The following is a 16977-nucleotide window of genomic DNA, read 5'->3' on the forward strand; positions in this document are numbered from 1 at the left end:
GTTAACAATTTGAATTTCTACGACTTTAATGTGTGTTGGTCTTTTGCAAAAAGTTTGCAATGATTTTTATTCATGTGGTTTTGGTTGTTTCTTGTGTAAATTACATTACATACATTTTACATTTGCATATATTATTTAAATATTGTAGTACAAAAAAAAAAAAAAAAACAAATGCAAATAATAAGCATAACAAAATAAATAACAAAAATTGTATAGAGGAAACGGGGATTCCATCCCCTCGATTTGCCTTTGGGTTAATAAACACAAATGAATAAAATTCTTGATAAAAATTGTTGAAATGCAACAAGAAGGAGTAGAAAAGGACGTGGAGGAGGAAACTCTGTGTGCATTCAGACATTGGTGGGTGCATCCATGCCACAAATGATGGACTTAACCACGGATGCGGCCGATAAAGATGCATAGTTCTGCCATTTGCGTGTCGACATGCCATCCTTGTAATCCGATATACCCTTGACCAGTACGAAACTCTCCCGGCAATTGCCAATGATGCTGTCCAGGACACTGCTCATCTCAACATCGGTGGCCAGGAGTCCGTTTTTGCGTGCAAACTGAGTGCGCAACTCGTCGCTCCGCACCAGATCTCGGCCAGAACCGATGGGTCCCAGATGCAAACGCAATCGCGGCACTCCATTGACAAGTTGCTGCTCATCGGCGGCTATGGGATGGGCCACCTCGATGACTTCGTTGTGGCCAATGTTCATGAACAGTTTATCCGTTTTGGCATCGGGACGTCCAAAATCGCTGTCCGTTTTCTGGGCCAGCGTCCTTTGGGCATCGCTCAGATACTGCTCCCAAGGGCGTTTTAGCTCCATATTCGCCTGCAGACTCTCGGCAATCTGCTGCAGTGAGTCATTGATTGGGAAATAGGTTTTCACATCCTCGCCGCTTCTCTCGTACACATAAACATAGGGTTTCTCCTTGCTGAATAGGAAATGAATTGAATTGAATTGATTCATTTAGTAACTGTTCATTTACTCACCTGTTGCTGAGCAATGCCCGCTGTTTATCCACATAAGATATGACCACATCGCCCAATCTTACATGCTTCTTGTAGTCCGTATAATGTGGCACTCCGCCGGCCACGCCCACAATGAAAACGTAATCAACCTTTTGGAATGTGCCCAGTAGACGGGTTGTTGTGTTCCCAGTTGCTGTCATCGCCTCCCGTGTGCTGCCCACAGATGGCAGTTTGGTGCTCACAATGCGATGTGCTCCAATGTTGCCCAAGGTATAAACATTCGATTCGCCTGTGCGTGAACGGGTTAAACAATTATCAATTATAAACACATTATCCTATATAGTTCCACGTATTGCCATAGATAAACCAAAAACAAAAATTTTGTCACAAAAAGAAAAAAAACAGAGTAGACTCTATTTATATACAGGGTGCCCGTGTAATAAGTGGTCTTGTGAGGTGGGTGGGTGGGTAATGGTGTGTGTGTGTGCTGTGTATGACATGTGCGTGACAAGGATAATCAACTGAATAATGGTCCTCTACCAGAGATTTTAATAACAACAACAACAATTCTTACGAAAGACAACACAAAAAACGATAAATTTCAGTCAAGTTCACAAAACTAAAAACAAAACAAGAAATTATTACTAATAAACATTATTAATTAGTTATAACAGTTTATAAAATTTGAATATTTAACTATGTTGCTATCCTTTGTTGATATATTTTTGTGAACTTGACTGTGAATTGGTTTCGAGTAAGTAAATTTTGAACTAAGGCAACGTGGGCTTACCAAATCTTCGTTTCTTTTTGGATTTTCTGAGTGAGTTCGTTAGATTGGGATCGGAATCTGTTATATATATGCATATATATTGATTTTCGAAGGGGGGGAAACATTATTAACAGAGTTGGATTTAGGTGTTTTGATTTTCGTTTTGCAGGCAGGCAGGCAAACAAACAAACAAATTGGGTAACGTTATACGAATAGGGATAGGATAGAGAGAAAATATATAGAGAATAGAGAGAGAGAGAGAGAGAGAGAAAGAGAAGTGAAAAGACATGAAAAACATTAGTAGAGAATAAGAACGCGGCAATGGCCATATGTTAATCTCATTTGGTTGCTTCTGCTGCTGCATTTGCTCGACAGAATTGCTTAATGGGGTCGGCTGGGGATTAGGAGCCAAAAGATTCGCCCATAAGCTGGAATCACCTACCGACTGTTGTATAGCGAACAAACGTCTCCTTGTTCTCCAACATGGCATCCACAGCAAGTTTCTCACAATACTGAGCCGTTATGATGGCAATTGTGGGTTGCTTATTCGAGGCTATTGTTGGCATCTGTTTAACCACCTTGATCTCCTTATCCTCATGATGGATACGAGTGTAGGCATTATATTCCATTAACTTGATCAAACCGCGCTCCTGCAGCGATTGTATGACCAGCAACACATCCTGTTCGCTCCATCCATAATCCCTAAAAACAATTGCAAAGAAATTTAATATCAATTATAAATAACAATTTTTGATAAAGCTTACTTGGCCAAATCCTCAGGTGACACGGGATTGGGATATGCCTGTTCAATGAGTTCAAGCACCTTTTCCTGTGTCAATGGCGGAGATTCAAATTGTGATTCCTCTAACGAAACTGTTCATATAAAATATATAGAAAGAAAAATTTATAGTTAGTTATATTGAAATGCAAGTGGTTTGCTTTTTGGGAAGAAAAAAACATTATTTCTAAACTAGTAGAGAAAATATTTAATAATGGGTATTGAAAAATTCTAACAACAAATCAGTCAAGTTAAAAAAAAAACGTTGCATTGAATTTCGGATTTTAATTCCGATTTCTAACCCTCTGAATTTTTTTTAAACTTAATGAATTTATAATGTAAAATTCGATAGCAATATTTGCATTTTTTGAATATTTTCATGCAGTTATTATGATAAATTTTTATATAGAAATGTTCTCGTTTTCGAACTTGAATCGGTTTAATAGGATGTTAAACTCAAAATATTTTTGAAGTAGACAAAATGGAAAAGCAGATATTAATTACAAATCCGATTAATTGATATAAAATCGAAAACAATGACAGATCTGATTATTCTATGTATACGAATTTGATTTGAAATAGATAAGAACTTTATGCGAAGCAGATTAGATCTTGTAAAGGACTTTTTTTTGCAATAACTATTACAAATCAAAAAAAAAAAACGCATTCGTAAATGGCATTCAGCATTTGCCATGAGTTTAGTTGAGTGCCTCAGCCAGACGGATGATGATTATTAGTAAAAAAGGTTTTCATATTCAGGAGCATCTAAATATCTCTAGGGGAATGGGGGGTGGGCAGGATTAGAGCAATGCTTTTGGTCGAGGCGAGGCGAGCGAGGCGTGAGAATTGGCAAAGGAGAGAAAGAGAGAACGAGTTGAATTCAGTTAAGTTCAGTTGAGAGTTGGTTAAATTGCTTAAGCAGCGCATTTTAATTGCAGGCAGCAGACAAATTGGCCACTTGGGATGTCACACAAGAGATGTCATTAAAATGGGGCGTGGCAACGTCAGTTATGAGATTAAAAATTGAAAAGTTTTTACATATATTTTTGTATTTTTATTTTATGATTATTTTTATTTTTATACATTTTGTTCAGTTTCAGGTGCTTGATATTTCAAATTGCATAGATTATTATTTAGAAATTGAGAAGGGGGAAGGGGGGCGGGTGGAGTAAAAACAAAACAATCAACAAATAACAACAACAACAACAACAACAACAATAGCCAATAACAACAAATAAACTGATAACAAAAAAGTAAGAGACAGGGGAGGAAAAGTTATAAGTTTAGGATTAGATTTGCCAATAATTAGTTGATTGATAGCGCGCCGATGAAGAAGCTGCTTGCTGGCTGTCTTTTTTTTTTGGTTTTCGGTTTGGGTTACGGTTTTGGTTACTCATTTGCGCCTGGCGCTCAGCTGTTCAGTGTACATGTCCAGCCAAATGGCCTTCATCAGATTGTCGCCATCACCTGTTTTCTTCTGCGCTAGCAGCGCCTCCTCAAATTTGCGATTGCAGTCGCCATAGCAGTAGATGATGTAGCCATCGCGTGCTGTGTGTGTGTTTTTTTTTTTTTTTTTTTTTCGCCGACGCCGTCGTCACACCCCGCCAAGAAAAATAACAATGATAATTGATTCAAAAGAAAAGAAGAAGAACACATCATGAACGGGGTAGTAAAGAGAAAGGAGGGAAACAACCATTATCAAAAAAAAGTTAGGGATAAAGAAATGGGTCTTGGTTTAGGAGATTGGGTTAGGGACCCTTCTTTTGGCCATACTTACGCGGTCGTGATGGCGGTGCCGATGTCTCCTCCAATATGCGTAACTCAATCTCAATCGATTGTATCTCAGCATAGCCATGTTGCATTAGTTTCATTATCTTTTTAATGAAACCCACATAATCTGCAATGGAAAATGCCAAATTTATCGCCATGAAGGAATGTGCGACTCGACTTGAGTGGCTTACTCACCTCTGGGAAAGTCCTGCGGACTGACAAGCTCTTTGAAAAAGTCCTGGGCAATGTGTGCCTGCTTCTCATCGTTGGTCAACCAATCACGAAACCAGAATCTCAATGTACGCGACTCTTGCGAGTGTTTACCTGTATTGGCGCTGACGAGAAATACACGAAACTCCAATGAGAGGGCCGCCGCCTTGCTGGCACTCTTCTGGCCGGCAATTGTGTCCTTGTTGATTATGATGCCAGTGTGGTCGCCGCCGGCCACATGGACACGGTCATTGATCTCATCGATCAGTTTGCGTTCAATCAAAATGACCGTGCTGGTCGCTGTCTTTCCACGGGGCGTCATCACAACCTGCTCTGTGCGCGGTGGCGTCTGGCTTCTTGGATTGACGCTCGAGTTCTGAGCGATTTCTGACGAGGAGTTTTCAACTTTTGGCCCTGTTGTTGTGACTGCGACAATTTTATTGCTATTGCTGCTGCTGTTGTAACTGTTGTTGAAATTGTTGTTGTTGTTGCTGCTGCTGTTGCCGTTGGCGGTGCCATTCGGTGGGGCAACATTGCCATTTGTCTGCGATTTCTTTGGCTTTGGAGGCGGCGGTGGAGGCGCCATTTGTGTCTGACTTCTGCGCCCTGACATATTTCCGATTACCTATATATATATATATGTATGTATATACTTTTGGCGTTTCGTTACTTTTACTATCCTTTCACTTTTTTACTTCTTTTCTATTTCTTTTTTTATTTTTTTATTTTTGGGTAGTTTCAGGTGGGGGACTGTTGGGTATCCTCGTGGTGACGTCCTTGAGCCCGAGCTACAAGCAAATTGAAAGGAAAAGTCATCGTTAGTATGATATCCTTTAAGTAACGTAATACTTTAATAAAAGGAATCTAAACAACAAAAAAAAAAACGAAGCAAACTTTAACAAATGCAACAAATTGTTTAAAATGTGTAAATATATTAATTTTTCAATTGAAATTGCCAATAAAAAATGTTGGTCATTTTGTCTTGGCCTCTTTTATAAATTGAATCCCAAGATGTCCTTTCAGAAATTGCAAAAAAAAAATGAATACATTATTGTATAAATGTTTTCCTTTTCGTCATTGGTAATTAGAAATATTTGAAAGTAGAGTTTTTGAAATGTTTTTACAAGTGGCTGAGTATTGAGAATAAACAGAATGCAATATTTCGAAATCGCAATAAATGTGCATAAGATACAGAGATAAAGAGTATTCATATGTTTATATACATATAGTGTGTGAAATCTGGTTTATAGCGCGACTAAACACTGTCGTTGGTTATTTATAGTCTGGGTATTTACATTTTCGTATAAGCCAACCTCTGCTTTTCCCTCCCATTTCATTCAAATTACCCACCAGAAAATCCTCCTCCTTCGCCATCTACCAGTTGGTCTATCTGTCTGCGTCGTACGTCGCGCGCTGGTTGCTTTTGGCAATGCGCCAAACAAATTTAGAATTCATAAATAATTGGTGTCATAAATTCAACCCGAGTCACTGGAACTCTTGGGGTATTACCTGGCGACCCAGTGACTTGGTTGGCCTAATATACACACACACACACACACACACAAAACGACACGAAATAAAAAACACAAAACAAAAATCAATAGGAATTTCGTTTCGCCAAGTGCATGACAACCGTATCGGATCGCAAAGCCCTTCCACACGACTAAATGCCATCCATCCCCTCCCACACTTGCCACCCCCCATTAGCATGACGGGTAAAACTAACTCCCTGCTGCTACTTCTTTTGGGCTTGTTCCTGCAATTAAAGGCAAAAGTCAACTTCCGGCCAAATGTCACCAGAGTGCCGCAAAAAGGTTTTTGAACCCGTTTGCGGCTAAAGAGGGTGGCTAAGTCTAAAATTTGCATAAGGCAAACAAACTGAAATGAAATAGGCAGTAGCCAGTCACACACTCACACACACACACACAAGAAGGACACAACAGAAGGCAAATCCCAAGTGATGATAAAAAAAAAAACACAGAAAGGCGAATGAACCCCCCACACACACGCACACAACAACATTGGGGTAGAAGAACTGAACAAAACTTAAGAAAAATGTCGGTAACAGATGAAATTATACATTCCAAATTCAAGTTATTTCTTAAAAACTCAGAATCTACTTTTAACTATATTTTAAAGACTAGACAGAACACTAAAGAACACAAGAAAAGAAATGTATACCAAAAATCTATTTTATCTCGTCGGGGTTACCAAATTTCTATATGCCAGCTGACAGTTTGTCAGTCTTCAATTTTTTGTCGAAACTAAGGCGGATTGAAGAAATTCAAGCTAAAAATGTTTTAGTTTTGTCGGGGTCGGGGTCACCGTATTTTTGAGCGGTTAAAAAATAAAATGATATACACTGAACTTGAATACTTCCTGAAATTTTAAAAGAATTTGCTGTGCGCGACAATACAACACCAATAAAAAAAAACAAAAAAGAATTTCAATTAATCAACGCATTGCATCAGTCATGTCATATCAACTTATCATCGTCATCATCATGATCAACGGACAAGCTTACTCTTATCATCATCCCATTACATTCACTCTTAATTAGATTAAAGAGGTTTGTTTGTTTTTTTTTTCCTACCGCTTTGCGCCTGACTAAAAATAGTCCGAAAAGGGTGCACTCAAATCTCCATGGCCGGAAATTATTTGACGTCTGGGATTTCAATTAAAAATAAATTCCTTTTTGCTAAATTTATGCCAAGCCCTCGAAATAATATACACACATATGTACATACATACATTGCACTGCAAGAGGCAAGTACAGTTTCGCCTACCTTTAAATGCATTTCTTCATTTCCGCTCCGCAAGAGAGCGAATAGGAGGTGCAAAATGGAAATGGGGGTAGGGGAAAATACATGTTAGTTGGCAAACATTTTTCTAGTTGAACGATTTGTTTGACATCGAAACAAGGTATCACCGACTATATAAAGTCTTAATCAGGATAGATTTTTATCACCCTAGAGACATTATTTGTGATTAGCGCATAAAATTGGGCCCTGGGATAGATAGGACTGGCTCTCTTCACTAGAATTTGTTTCTAACGCCCCCGTGAAGACCTGGTAGTAGCCAAGGGTATGAGGAACTTCGAGTGACGTGAAAACGAAATTAAAAATTCCAATGCCAAGAGTTAGTGACTGGCGATGCGTAACTTCGATGAGGGCCTATGTTATGCCTGGCAGAGCTGAAGTTAAAGTCACATTTCATATTTTCGAAAGAAAACAAAAAAGCAAAACAAAACTGAAAATGGGGAAGGCGATTTCCGTTCAGTTTCACCAGCCCACATACAAAAAACGACTTTAGATTTTCTTTCTAGCTGATTTTTTTTTTTTGCAACATTTGCAGTGATTTGTTTTTGTTTAAAGTTCATTGCTGCGGGCTCTGAGGCCAAACCACAAAACCTACACAAACTAAGTAGATATACACAAAGAATGGGGCGTAGAATGAAATGGGGGGCGACTAATACACTACACAACTTAAGGGATAAGATCAAGTGATCAGCAGTATGATTTGGTGGATGCTTTATTTCATTTTAGTTTGGTGCTATAATTAAGAATTTTCCGCTTGATTTGTTACCATTCCCTCGCCCCTCCCCTCTCCGCTTTATGGGCGTGCCGAACTAGCTACAAATTTACCCTATCAACACTTTGAAACACCCAACAATATTTCAGTTGTGGTTTTTTATTCGCTTTTATTATAGCGGCATACCCAGTAAACCCTCACATGGTATGCAAAATGGGTATATGTATGCACACCTACATTACGTCCACTTTCAATGAGTTTATCCGCCGGATAATTCCCTTTTGGTTCTTTTTTAGTTTCTGTGTGTTACAAAAGGGAACAAAAGAAAATTTAAATTAAATAAGGATTTATTTATTGATGATTGCATTCAGCGTCGGGGTCACCAATTCTTAAAATGCATTTAAACTCAAAAAAAAAAATCAAGAATTAACTTAGTTTCTATGAATTTTTTAGTTCTTTTATAGTTTCTGTATGTTTTGGACTGAGACTATAAAACTGCTGATTTTTCATGTACTAAACTTTTAAACTTTCATAAGGTTTAATGTATTATTGGGCTTAGTCTTATGGATAAGCAGGTATGGGGAGCAAAAAACGACTTCTTAAACTGTTGAGTTGTGTGCTATTCATTTTTCCCTTGATTCATTTCATCTAATGGTGATTCCCAACTAGGTTTGGCCGTTAATAGGATGTCTGCATAGCTATTTCAAGAACCGCCAAGTTCCATCATCAGCAGACTTTGCTAAAGACTTCCAGAATTGCAAAGTCCATCCCAAACTAGTTGGGAATTGCAACTAAATGAAACGAATTTTAGTTTTGGTGTAGATTTTTTTGTTTCGCAAGAGTTAGAGGATTATTGAGAAATTAATTATATTATAATTAGGAAATAATTATATTTATAAAAATCCTTTAAAAAAAGTAAATGTCGATTTTGAGTTGTTTTGATTATTTTAAGATGCAAATAATAAGAACTTGCAAAAATAAATACAAATAATTAATAACCAGAGGGCCGGGGCTAACTTCGACCGCGTCAAAGTTTGTATACCCTTGCAACTTTTTTGGTAAGTTCTCCCTTACCTATAGCCTTCAAAGTGGAAAAACGTTTAAGCTAAAAGGGCTAATGTGTCCGAAAGAACGGCCTACAATCTTAGTTTTTCTTCTGCATAGGAAATAACGAAGATATTGATCAAAGTCACTGTTTTCCACCGATCGTTCCTATGGGAGCTATATGATATAGCTACCCGATCCTTATCAAATTTGGCACAGTCATTAACAGATATATTAAACTAACAAATGTTTAATTTGAAAGCAATCGCGTCAAAAGTAACGAAGTTATTGACAAAAGTCACTGTTTTCGAAAGATCGTTCCTATGGGAGCTATATGATATAGTCACCTGATCTTGATCAAATTTGGCATAGTCGTTTATATGTGTAATTAACTTAACAATATTAAATTAAACGACAATAGCTCAGAAAATAACGAAGTTATTAAGAAAAGTCACTGTTCGTGACTTTGCCATTTGTATGGGAGCTATATGATATAGTGATCCGATCCGGCTGAATCCGAGATATACAACGCCTGCAGTATATACAAGCCTACATGCAAAATTTCAGCTCTGTAGCTCTTACGGTCTAGGAGGAGTTTGCGTTGATCCAGACGGACGGACGGACGGACGGACGGACGGACGGACGGACGGACGGACGGACGGACGGACGGACGGACGGACGGACGGACATGGCTATTTGAACTCGTCTTGTCGTGCTGATCAAGAATATATATACTTTATATGGTCGGAGATGCTTCCTTCTATGCGTTGCACACTTTTGACCAAAATTAATATACCCTTTTTGCAAGGGTATAAATATTTGAAATTCTAAAGCTGAAAACGCCTTAAAATCTTGTTTTCAACGCCATAAAGTTTTAACGTTAGAAGAATCGAGAAGACATACTTTTTAGAATTTGTATAATAATTACGTTTTGAAAAATATTTACTATATACTTAGTTTTGATTCCCTATAAAGTTTAACTTTTATATGCATTGCAATGGGAAAATGTATACCAAATTGTACAATTAGCATGTACATTGTACAATGTTAGATATGTATATGTGGCCTTTATGTGGGGTATATAATAATTTGATGGGTGGGAAAAACTCACGAAAAGTTTTCCCATTGACAAAACAAAACAAAAACGTAACGATACTGAGTGAGTGCTTTGTGCAAATTGAACACGAAACATTATACAAATATATATATATTTGTATGTATATATATCATCTATATAGTATATACAAAGTAATGACGGCTAATTGCCGCATAATTTAAGTTAATTTGTTTAGTTCGGTAATTAGGTAGGAGTTGAAAGCATGAGAAGATTAAGGTGAAGGCATAATATGGACGTGACATAAAGTCAATCATTCGATCGATCTACATTGAAACAACAGCTCGAGCACAAAATGAGTCATAAAAAGGGCAAAGGAAACTCAATTGAACTGTGTGTACATTCTATATATATATATGTATATATGTGCATTACTTGATGGGTAATTAACAGTCAACGTGCTCGAGCAAACAAGCGATAAGCCAACTTACTGGGTGGGCATGGCAGAGGGCAGGGTGGGGGGCAAAGTTAAATACATATAAGGTCCTCAGTTATATAGACACGTATAACATCTGGCGACTGTTGCAATATTGCTCCATTTTTTTCCCCCATCTACTGACTTGATATCCATATATATCTATACGTATGTACATATATACTCGGTTCTATGTATATAGATTTATATCTTTCTGGACATTTTTCTGTTTTCATCATAATTTCTAAAGCGCTATCCGCCAAGGCAAGGTTATATCTAAATTATTTCTTCTTTTTTTTTTTTTTTGGATACTTGAAAACAATTTTCGTCTCTTGGCTTTTTCTCTCTTTCTGTTGTGTTTGTTTATAAAACAATTTAGATTTTTTCTTTTGTATTTTGTATACACCCTCGGTTAGCCATGGGAGGTAACAAATAGGGTATATATGCGAAATGATTCGACTAAATAACAAAACTTGAGTTAGTCTCAGAACCTTAAGAATTTTCTAAATTTCTATATTCATTCCAAAATCGTGTTTAGATAAAGGTATATTCTAGGGTCGACTGCCATCTTTTTCTGTAACATTTGAATTTTCTTTTAGTTTATCGAGGGAAATTGACTTTGAACTTTTTGACTAGTGGAAAGAAAGAAATCAAATTCAAATTGAAATCAACAACAAAATTAACATATAGATTTGCATTTTATTTATTCGCAGCAAAGTTGATTGAATCAACAGGCATATAAAAATTTCGAACAAAATTAAATCATCAATGTCGTCATCGTAAGAGAAAGGAAACCGCCGAGTTTGATAAGATTTTTAGGATTTTTAGCTTAATGTTTCGTTGGTTTTTTTGTAAAAAGGGAATTCATATTAATCATTATTATACAAAAAACAACAACAAAATTAAAATCAACAAGTTGTGGACACAAATTTTGTTGCGCAAATGTCTCTCTTTCTCTACTTCGCTCTCTGATATATTCTATAAATCTTTCGTTTAAAAAGAATTTTTCCAACGCCTTTTTCTTTATTTTGGTATTATTAAATCTCAAGTGTTGGTGTAAAGGGGCGGTTGGGGGACTTCCCTAGATGTGGGTGTGTGTTGCAATCGCAACAATTTCATCATAGTTTGTGTCATGCGTCATTTGGTTCTTAGATCGGGGTTGACTTGGATCAATAATAAAAAAGTATTATACCAGAGACAGAGACCGAGAGAAAGAGAGAGCGACATAAATTTGACATACTTTGTGTGTGTGTGTGTGTGGTTTCTCTTTTACCCACTTAAATAGCCGCCAATTGCATTCGGACATTCCCTTCCTCTTACCCTTCCCTCTGTTCTTGCAGTTCACTGGTCTTTGGCGGCGGCACACGCAAAGGCAATAATATAAAGCCGAGGGAGGGAAAATTACATATGCTTGTGGAATAATTAAATACCCTAACAATACGATTTTATCCCACATACACCTGGAATCCGTCTAAAACGGTGTTTTGACCTTCTTAGGAATCATCGTAGTAAGCGAATCTGATTTCAAAATATCCACAATAAAAAACTTTTTATTGGCCAAATTGTTGCACTCTTTTTACACAGCAAACTTTTTTAAGCTATTCTGCCTTTATATTCAGGGAATTTCTGTAGAAACTCGTCATAGAAATAAGTATAGAATCCGTAACCATCTACTTAATAATCATTAATGTCTTTTAAGAACATCTAAGTACTTGGAAAAAACTGCAACATGGATAGACTTTCCTTAGTTTACAATTCATTCGAGGAAATATTACTAGAGTACAGAAAGCTGGTCTCAATATTCGAATATGTTAGAATTTAAAAATTCCTTTTGTAAAATATTTATCATCTTTAGATAAAAAGCACTAAAAAAGCCTATAGTTAGATTTTTCTGTTTTTACCTTATTTGTAGAGAATTAAGAACAATGTTGCCATTTAATCCTCTTCCACATTTGATATAAAAGCCAAAAAACATTAGGCTGAGTCGCATATCCAAGTTCGGGGCGCATTAAGAAAAAAAAAGCAGCAAATTTACAGATTAATAGGTGTGAGCTTGAGGAATTGGGAACATAATTCATAACATGGGAAAGGTAAAGATTTTTGACGATGTTTTTCACCTGTTATGTACAATTCCGAGCGAAGGGGGATGAAGTCTAAGGAGAGTCACATTTAGCCATCAGAATTGTTTAGTGTCTGGGCTGTAGTAGTCTATTATTGGTATTGATTTGTGAAATCTTCAGTTCGTTTCTTGGAGAAGCCTTTTTGGGATCGTTTTATTTGTTGCCATTTTGTGCTTTGGATGAATCATCTTTTATCTTCTTTTATAATATGGAAACATTATAAAATTCTTCTGGTGGAATTCTGTTCTTCTTAGAACATAATTACGAATTAGTTATCAATTCTTGGGATATTGACCGCATTGTGTTTAGAACTTTTAGGAATATTTTAAAAAAGTGTCTCAAGTTTAATTATAATTCTAAATTCTGATTGCTACGTTCATCTCAATTCCGCCTTCTCAGTTTCTAATTTTTTTTCTACACCTGTCGATGGGACATTTACGGGGGATGAAATAAAATAAATTTCCTCCCCCAAGACTGTTTTTTTACCTCTTAAGCATTTCGATATATTTCCCATGATATAATTGATTTCACCCCCAAAAATCTATAACTAGATCTGCTACTGCATAAACAGCTGATATATACATATATAATATTTCGATCTAGGGTAACTCAATATGCAATTGTATTGCACTTTGTTTAGCGGTGACCACTTCCAAGCAAGGGTAGTTTGGCTCGGCTTTCTTTTGTGTGGAGCAAATGTTCTTAGAATCAAGCCGACCACCCTTAACCTTTTCGATGGCCCCAATACATGCAATGGCTCGTTGGTTTGGCTGGCTCTTTCATAAATTAGACAACTTGGCTGGCAATATGGGTAAAACCTGACAGTTTTATGGCCACAACACAAAATGCATCAGCTAACCAACCAACCACCCCAAAAGTAGGCAACAACAATGGGGGTTGGCAGGAGTGCCCTCTATCAACCGAATGTCGGATTAAAGGGTCATAATGTGACCCAGTTAATCAGCAAATTTTAATGTTCTTTCACCAACAACTTTCCAGCAAACAACTTTCTAATGTTTGATGAGTTTCCAAGAAGCAAAAGCCAAAGCCAAAGGGTGCTAACAATTGGAAGGGGGTTAGGAGCAGGCGTAAAGAGAGGGGGAGGAACTGAGTGTCGTGATGGCATCTCAAATTGCACACACGCAAATGAGGTTAAGTCATATCAATTTACTGCAAATTGCGGCGTATTAAAGGCAAAAAGAAAAAAAACTAAAACATGTTGCTTGCAAACAACAACAACAACAACAAAACTTGATTATTTTAAATCCCACACAATCTGAAGGAAAGGCCTTTTGAATGAAAACTAGTTGACTGGGGTTTAAATTCTATATCTAATGCATAGGAGGTTACGATGACTTTCTTTTTAGTTAATCTACTAATAAGGGGAAAAACACAACTAAAATTATAATTTTTTAATGATTTTTATTATTTTGGCATTTAGAACGGTAAAGACAACCTTCGATCTGATTGATATTTCTATATGTTAATAAAAGAAAATGGTTTAAGTAAATAGAAACGATGAGAAAATAAAATTTTCTTAAAATTACAAAGAGAAAGACAAGTTTAAGAATTTCTTGTGGCAATATTTACAATATTTCTAAAGATGTTTTCACCTCCATATTTGAGAATTGTTGTTGGTTGTCGGCCAGTTGTGTTGTTTTTGTTTAAAGTTTAAACATTAAATGTTAGACTACGAACGGAGGGACGGACGGACAGCGATCATAAAACCCGAAAAACGAATGCAGGTCATGCCAAAAACAACAACAACAACAACCATAACAACAAAATGGAATAAAAATGAGCATTTTGTAAAGAAATTGCGACAACAAAACTTGTGAAGCGGAAATGTATAAGATAAACGACGGGGCCATGTGGAAAACATGCAATACAACGAACCATATTCAAGACCTCTTCTCGTCGAAAACTTGATACAGAATCAGCAAACAAAAATTAACCAGAAAGTTTATCAGCGAATTCATGAGATGACTCCTTCATGGCATAATATTCAAATGATGATAAAAATTTAGTATTTTGAAGGCTATCGTATTGAGTCAGACTTTGAAAATGGAGCAAACTTATATATAATATATGTATGTAGCTTTCCGAAGAGGTTATAGTCGGTTTTAAGAGCAACACCCTGACGCCTTGGTATTGCCCATGAGTGGAAAAGTAAATCATCGGAACTTATTTCTAGTAAGAATTCTAATAAAACAATAATAAAGCAAAGCCAAACAGTTTTATTTAAAAGTGTAGAAGACACTGATCTTAGAGAATTGTCTATATCTTTTTCCAACTGTTCCCAATTCAGTAACTACTATAAATAATAACTAAACTTATTATAAAAACTTTTAGTTTCAAAACACAATAAAATTATGGAAGTTTTTTCTTGTAATTCAAGCATCCCTATTCACTTTTCTCGTCCTCTCGTTAACCCTAACCTTCCATCTCGAAGTCGATCACGAAAAGGATCACAAAAACGAGATCATGCACATTCCTGAGCTTTGGCGGAAGAAGAACACCGGGAATTTTCACTAACTCTGAAATTAGCCGATATAGCTCTTAATTTTGTTGAATGAATGGTTCCTGGGAGGGGATATTTCCCTTGATCTCCTCCTCGAGGATCCGCCACTGCACTTTGAACGAGTGTTGGCTTTAAACAAATACACTTTTACGTATGTATGTAAGTATATTCACCCCTTTAGACAAAATACGTTTCATTTTCATGCATACCTATATATCGACTCACCTGTTGCTGATTTTAAATTGTCGTTTTCCCCTCTATAGAATGGCACAATGACGTGTGTTTGCGTATGTGTGTAAGCTTTGTTTTTTCTTTTTTCGTACTTTATTTTTTATTCTAAAAGTTTTGCAACCGGTTTCAAAGTTTATTTTGTTGTCCAATTCAAATGTTGCTCTAAAAATTGTTGAATAAACAAAAAGATGTTATGATGTTGTTTTTGTTGCTGTTGCTGTTGAGGCTAAGGGCAATAATTTTTCTGTACGTTTTATCTAATCTTATCAGCCTTTTGGCATTCCTCTTCTTTTATTTTTTTCTTTGTTTTTCTATTTCATTATCAGCTGATATCGATTCGTTAGTCTCGTTGCCTTTTTAACTTTTTAGTCATAAGCAGAAAGTAGAGATCGAAATGACGTCAGATCCTTAGATGTGAATTGAATCATCGACAAAGCGAATCATCGGAAACAGACAAAAAAAAAAAAAAAGCAGAAGGGGCAGACAGTAGAAACACGCTCTAATGATCATCATCATCGTAGAGTCGAGCAGTGACGTCATTTGGCTAAATAAATTGCACTTGAAAACCAAAAAAAAAAACGTTACGCCGCCATTCGAACTGGTTCACCTTCAGCTGATTAATCCCCCCTCCAACCCACAATACCCGAACCCAACCAACTAAGCAACTAACCTCCCCTCTATTGACAATGGAATAATTGAAAACACTTGGACAAGAAACAAAAACCAAATTGTTTGTGCTGAAAGTAATATTAAATTACGCACACACACACTCAAACACACACACACACACACACACTAGCTTGCTGCTTCGTTTCGTTTGTTGCTATTTTTGAATTCGAATTTTCGAAATATATTTTGCAGTCTGCAGTTTTCTTCTGTTTTTTTCTGGATTCCGTTGCGCGCGTCACTTTGCCATTCGTTTTGCCGGCAAAACAAACTTTGAATACAACAACAAAAACACACAGCAACAAGAAGAAAAAAAACACAACCAACAAAATAGAACACAAATTTACTTATTTACTTCTGTTTTACTTGCTTCTGGGGGCAGTAAACAATTTATTGAAATTTTTTGTAAAATATTTTCGGACCTTTTAAAAAACAGAATTGTTGAACATCGAGCGACGGCACAACCGCTCACCTCGTAAATAAAAACAACACTAACGCAATAACCCAGCGAACATCGTTTTTATGGGGCATAACCCAGCGAACATTTGCAACCGAGTCATGTCACGGTTTTGGGGGTGTTGAAATTAAAATATGTATATATATGTATATGTGGAGAACGATTGCATTTTGGAGATGTGTTTCATATTTTTAAACACACAGTTAGCAATTAATCGCTAATTTAAAATAATTTATTTATTTGATTATTAAATTACTTATATTATTATTATATTATATGCTTCTGGGGGCAGTAAACAATTTATTGAAATTTTATATATTATATATTATAAAATGATAGATAATCTCAAATAACCTAATTATGTCATTAATT

General features: G+C 36.4%; 1 protein-coding gene across 6 annotated transcripts; it reads right to left on the reverse strand.

The window, feature by feature from the left end:
- Window positions 1-174: 174 nt before the first annotated feature.
- Window positions 175-16623, reverse strand: LOC6641311. Of its 6 annotated transcripts, none has more exons than XM_047011416.1 (10): window positions 16571-16623; window positions 15477-15644; window positions 4492-5294; window positions 4304-4423; window positions 3994-4074; window positions 2513-2621; window positions 2191-2450; window positions 1770-1826; window positions 1001-1268; window positions 175-942 (listed from the first exon to the last, which is right to left on the reverse strand). In XM_047011416.1, the coding sequence occupies exons 3-10, from the start codon at window positions 5117-5119 to the stop codon at window positions 351-353; spliced, it is 2115 nt and encodes a 704-aa protein (XP_046867372.1). In that variant the 5' UTR covers window positions 5120-5294; window positions 15477-15644; window positions 16571-16623; the 3' UTR covers window positions 175-350. The 6 variants fall into 6 exon arrangements, with proteins under 6 accessions (XP_046867372.1, XP_046867373.1, XP_023031013.1 ...); XM_047011417.1 differs by lacking the exon at window positions 16571-16623 and adding an exon at window positions 16504-16522; XM_023175245.2 differs by lacking the exon at window positions 15477-15644.
- Window positions 16624-16977: the final 354 nt, after the last annotated feature.

This window comes from Drosophila willistoni (assembly GCF_018902025.1).
Source record: "Drosophila willistoni isolate 14030-0811.24 chromosome XL unlocalized genomic scaffold, UCI_dwil_1.1 Seg141, whole genome shotgun sequence".
In the NCBI taxonomy this organism is placed as follows: Eukaryota; Metazoa; Arthropoda; class Insecta; order Diptera; family Drosophilidae; genus Drosophila; species Drosophila willistoni.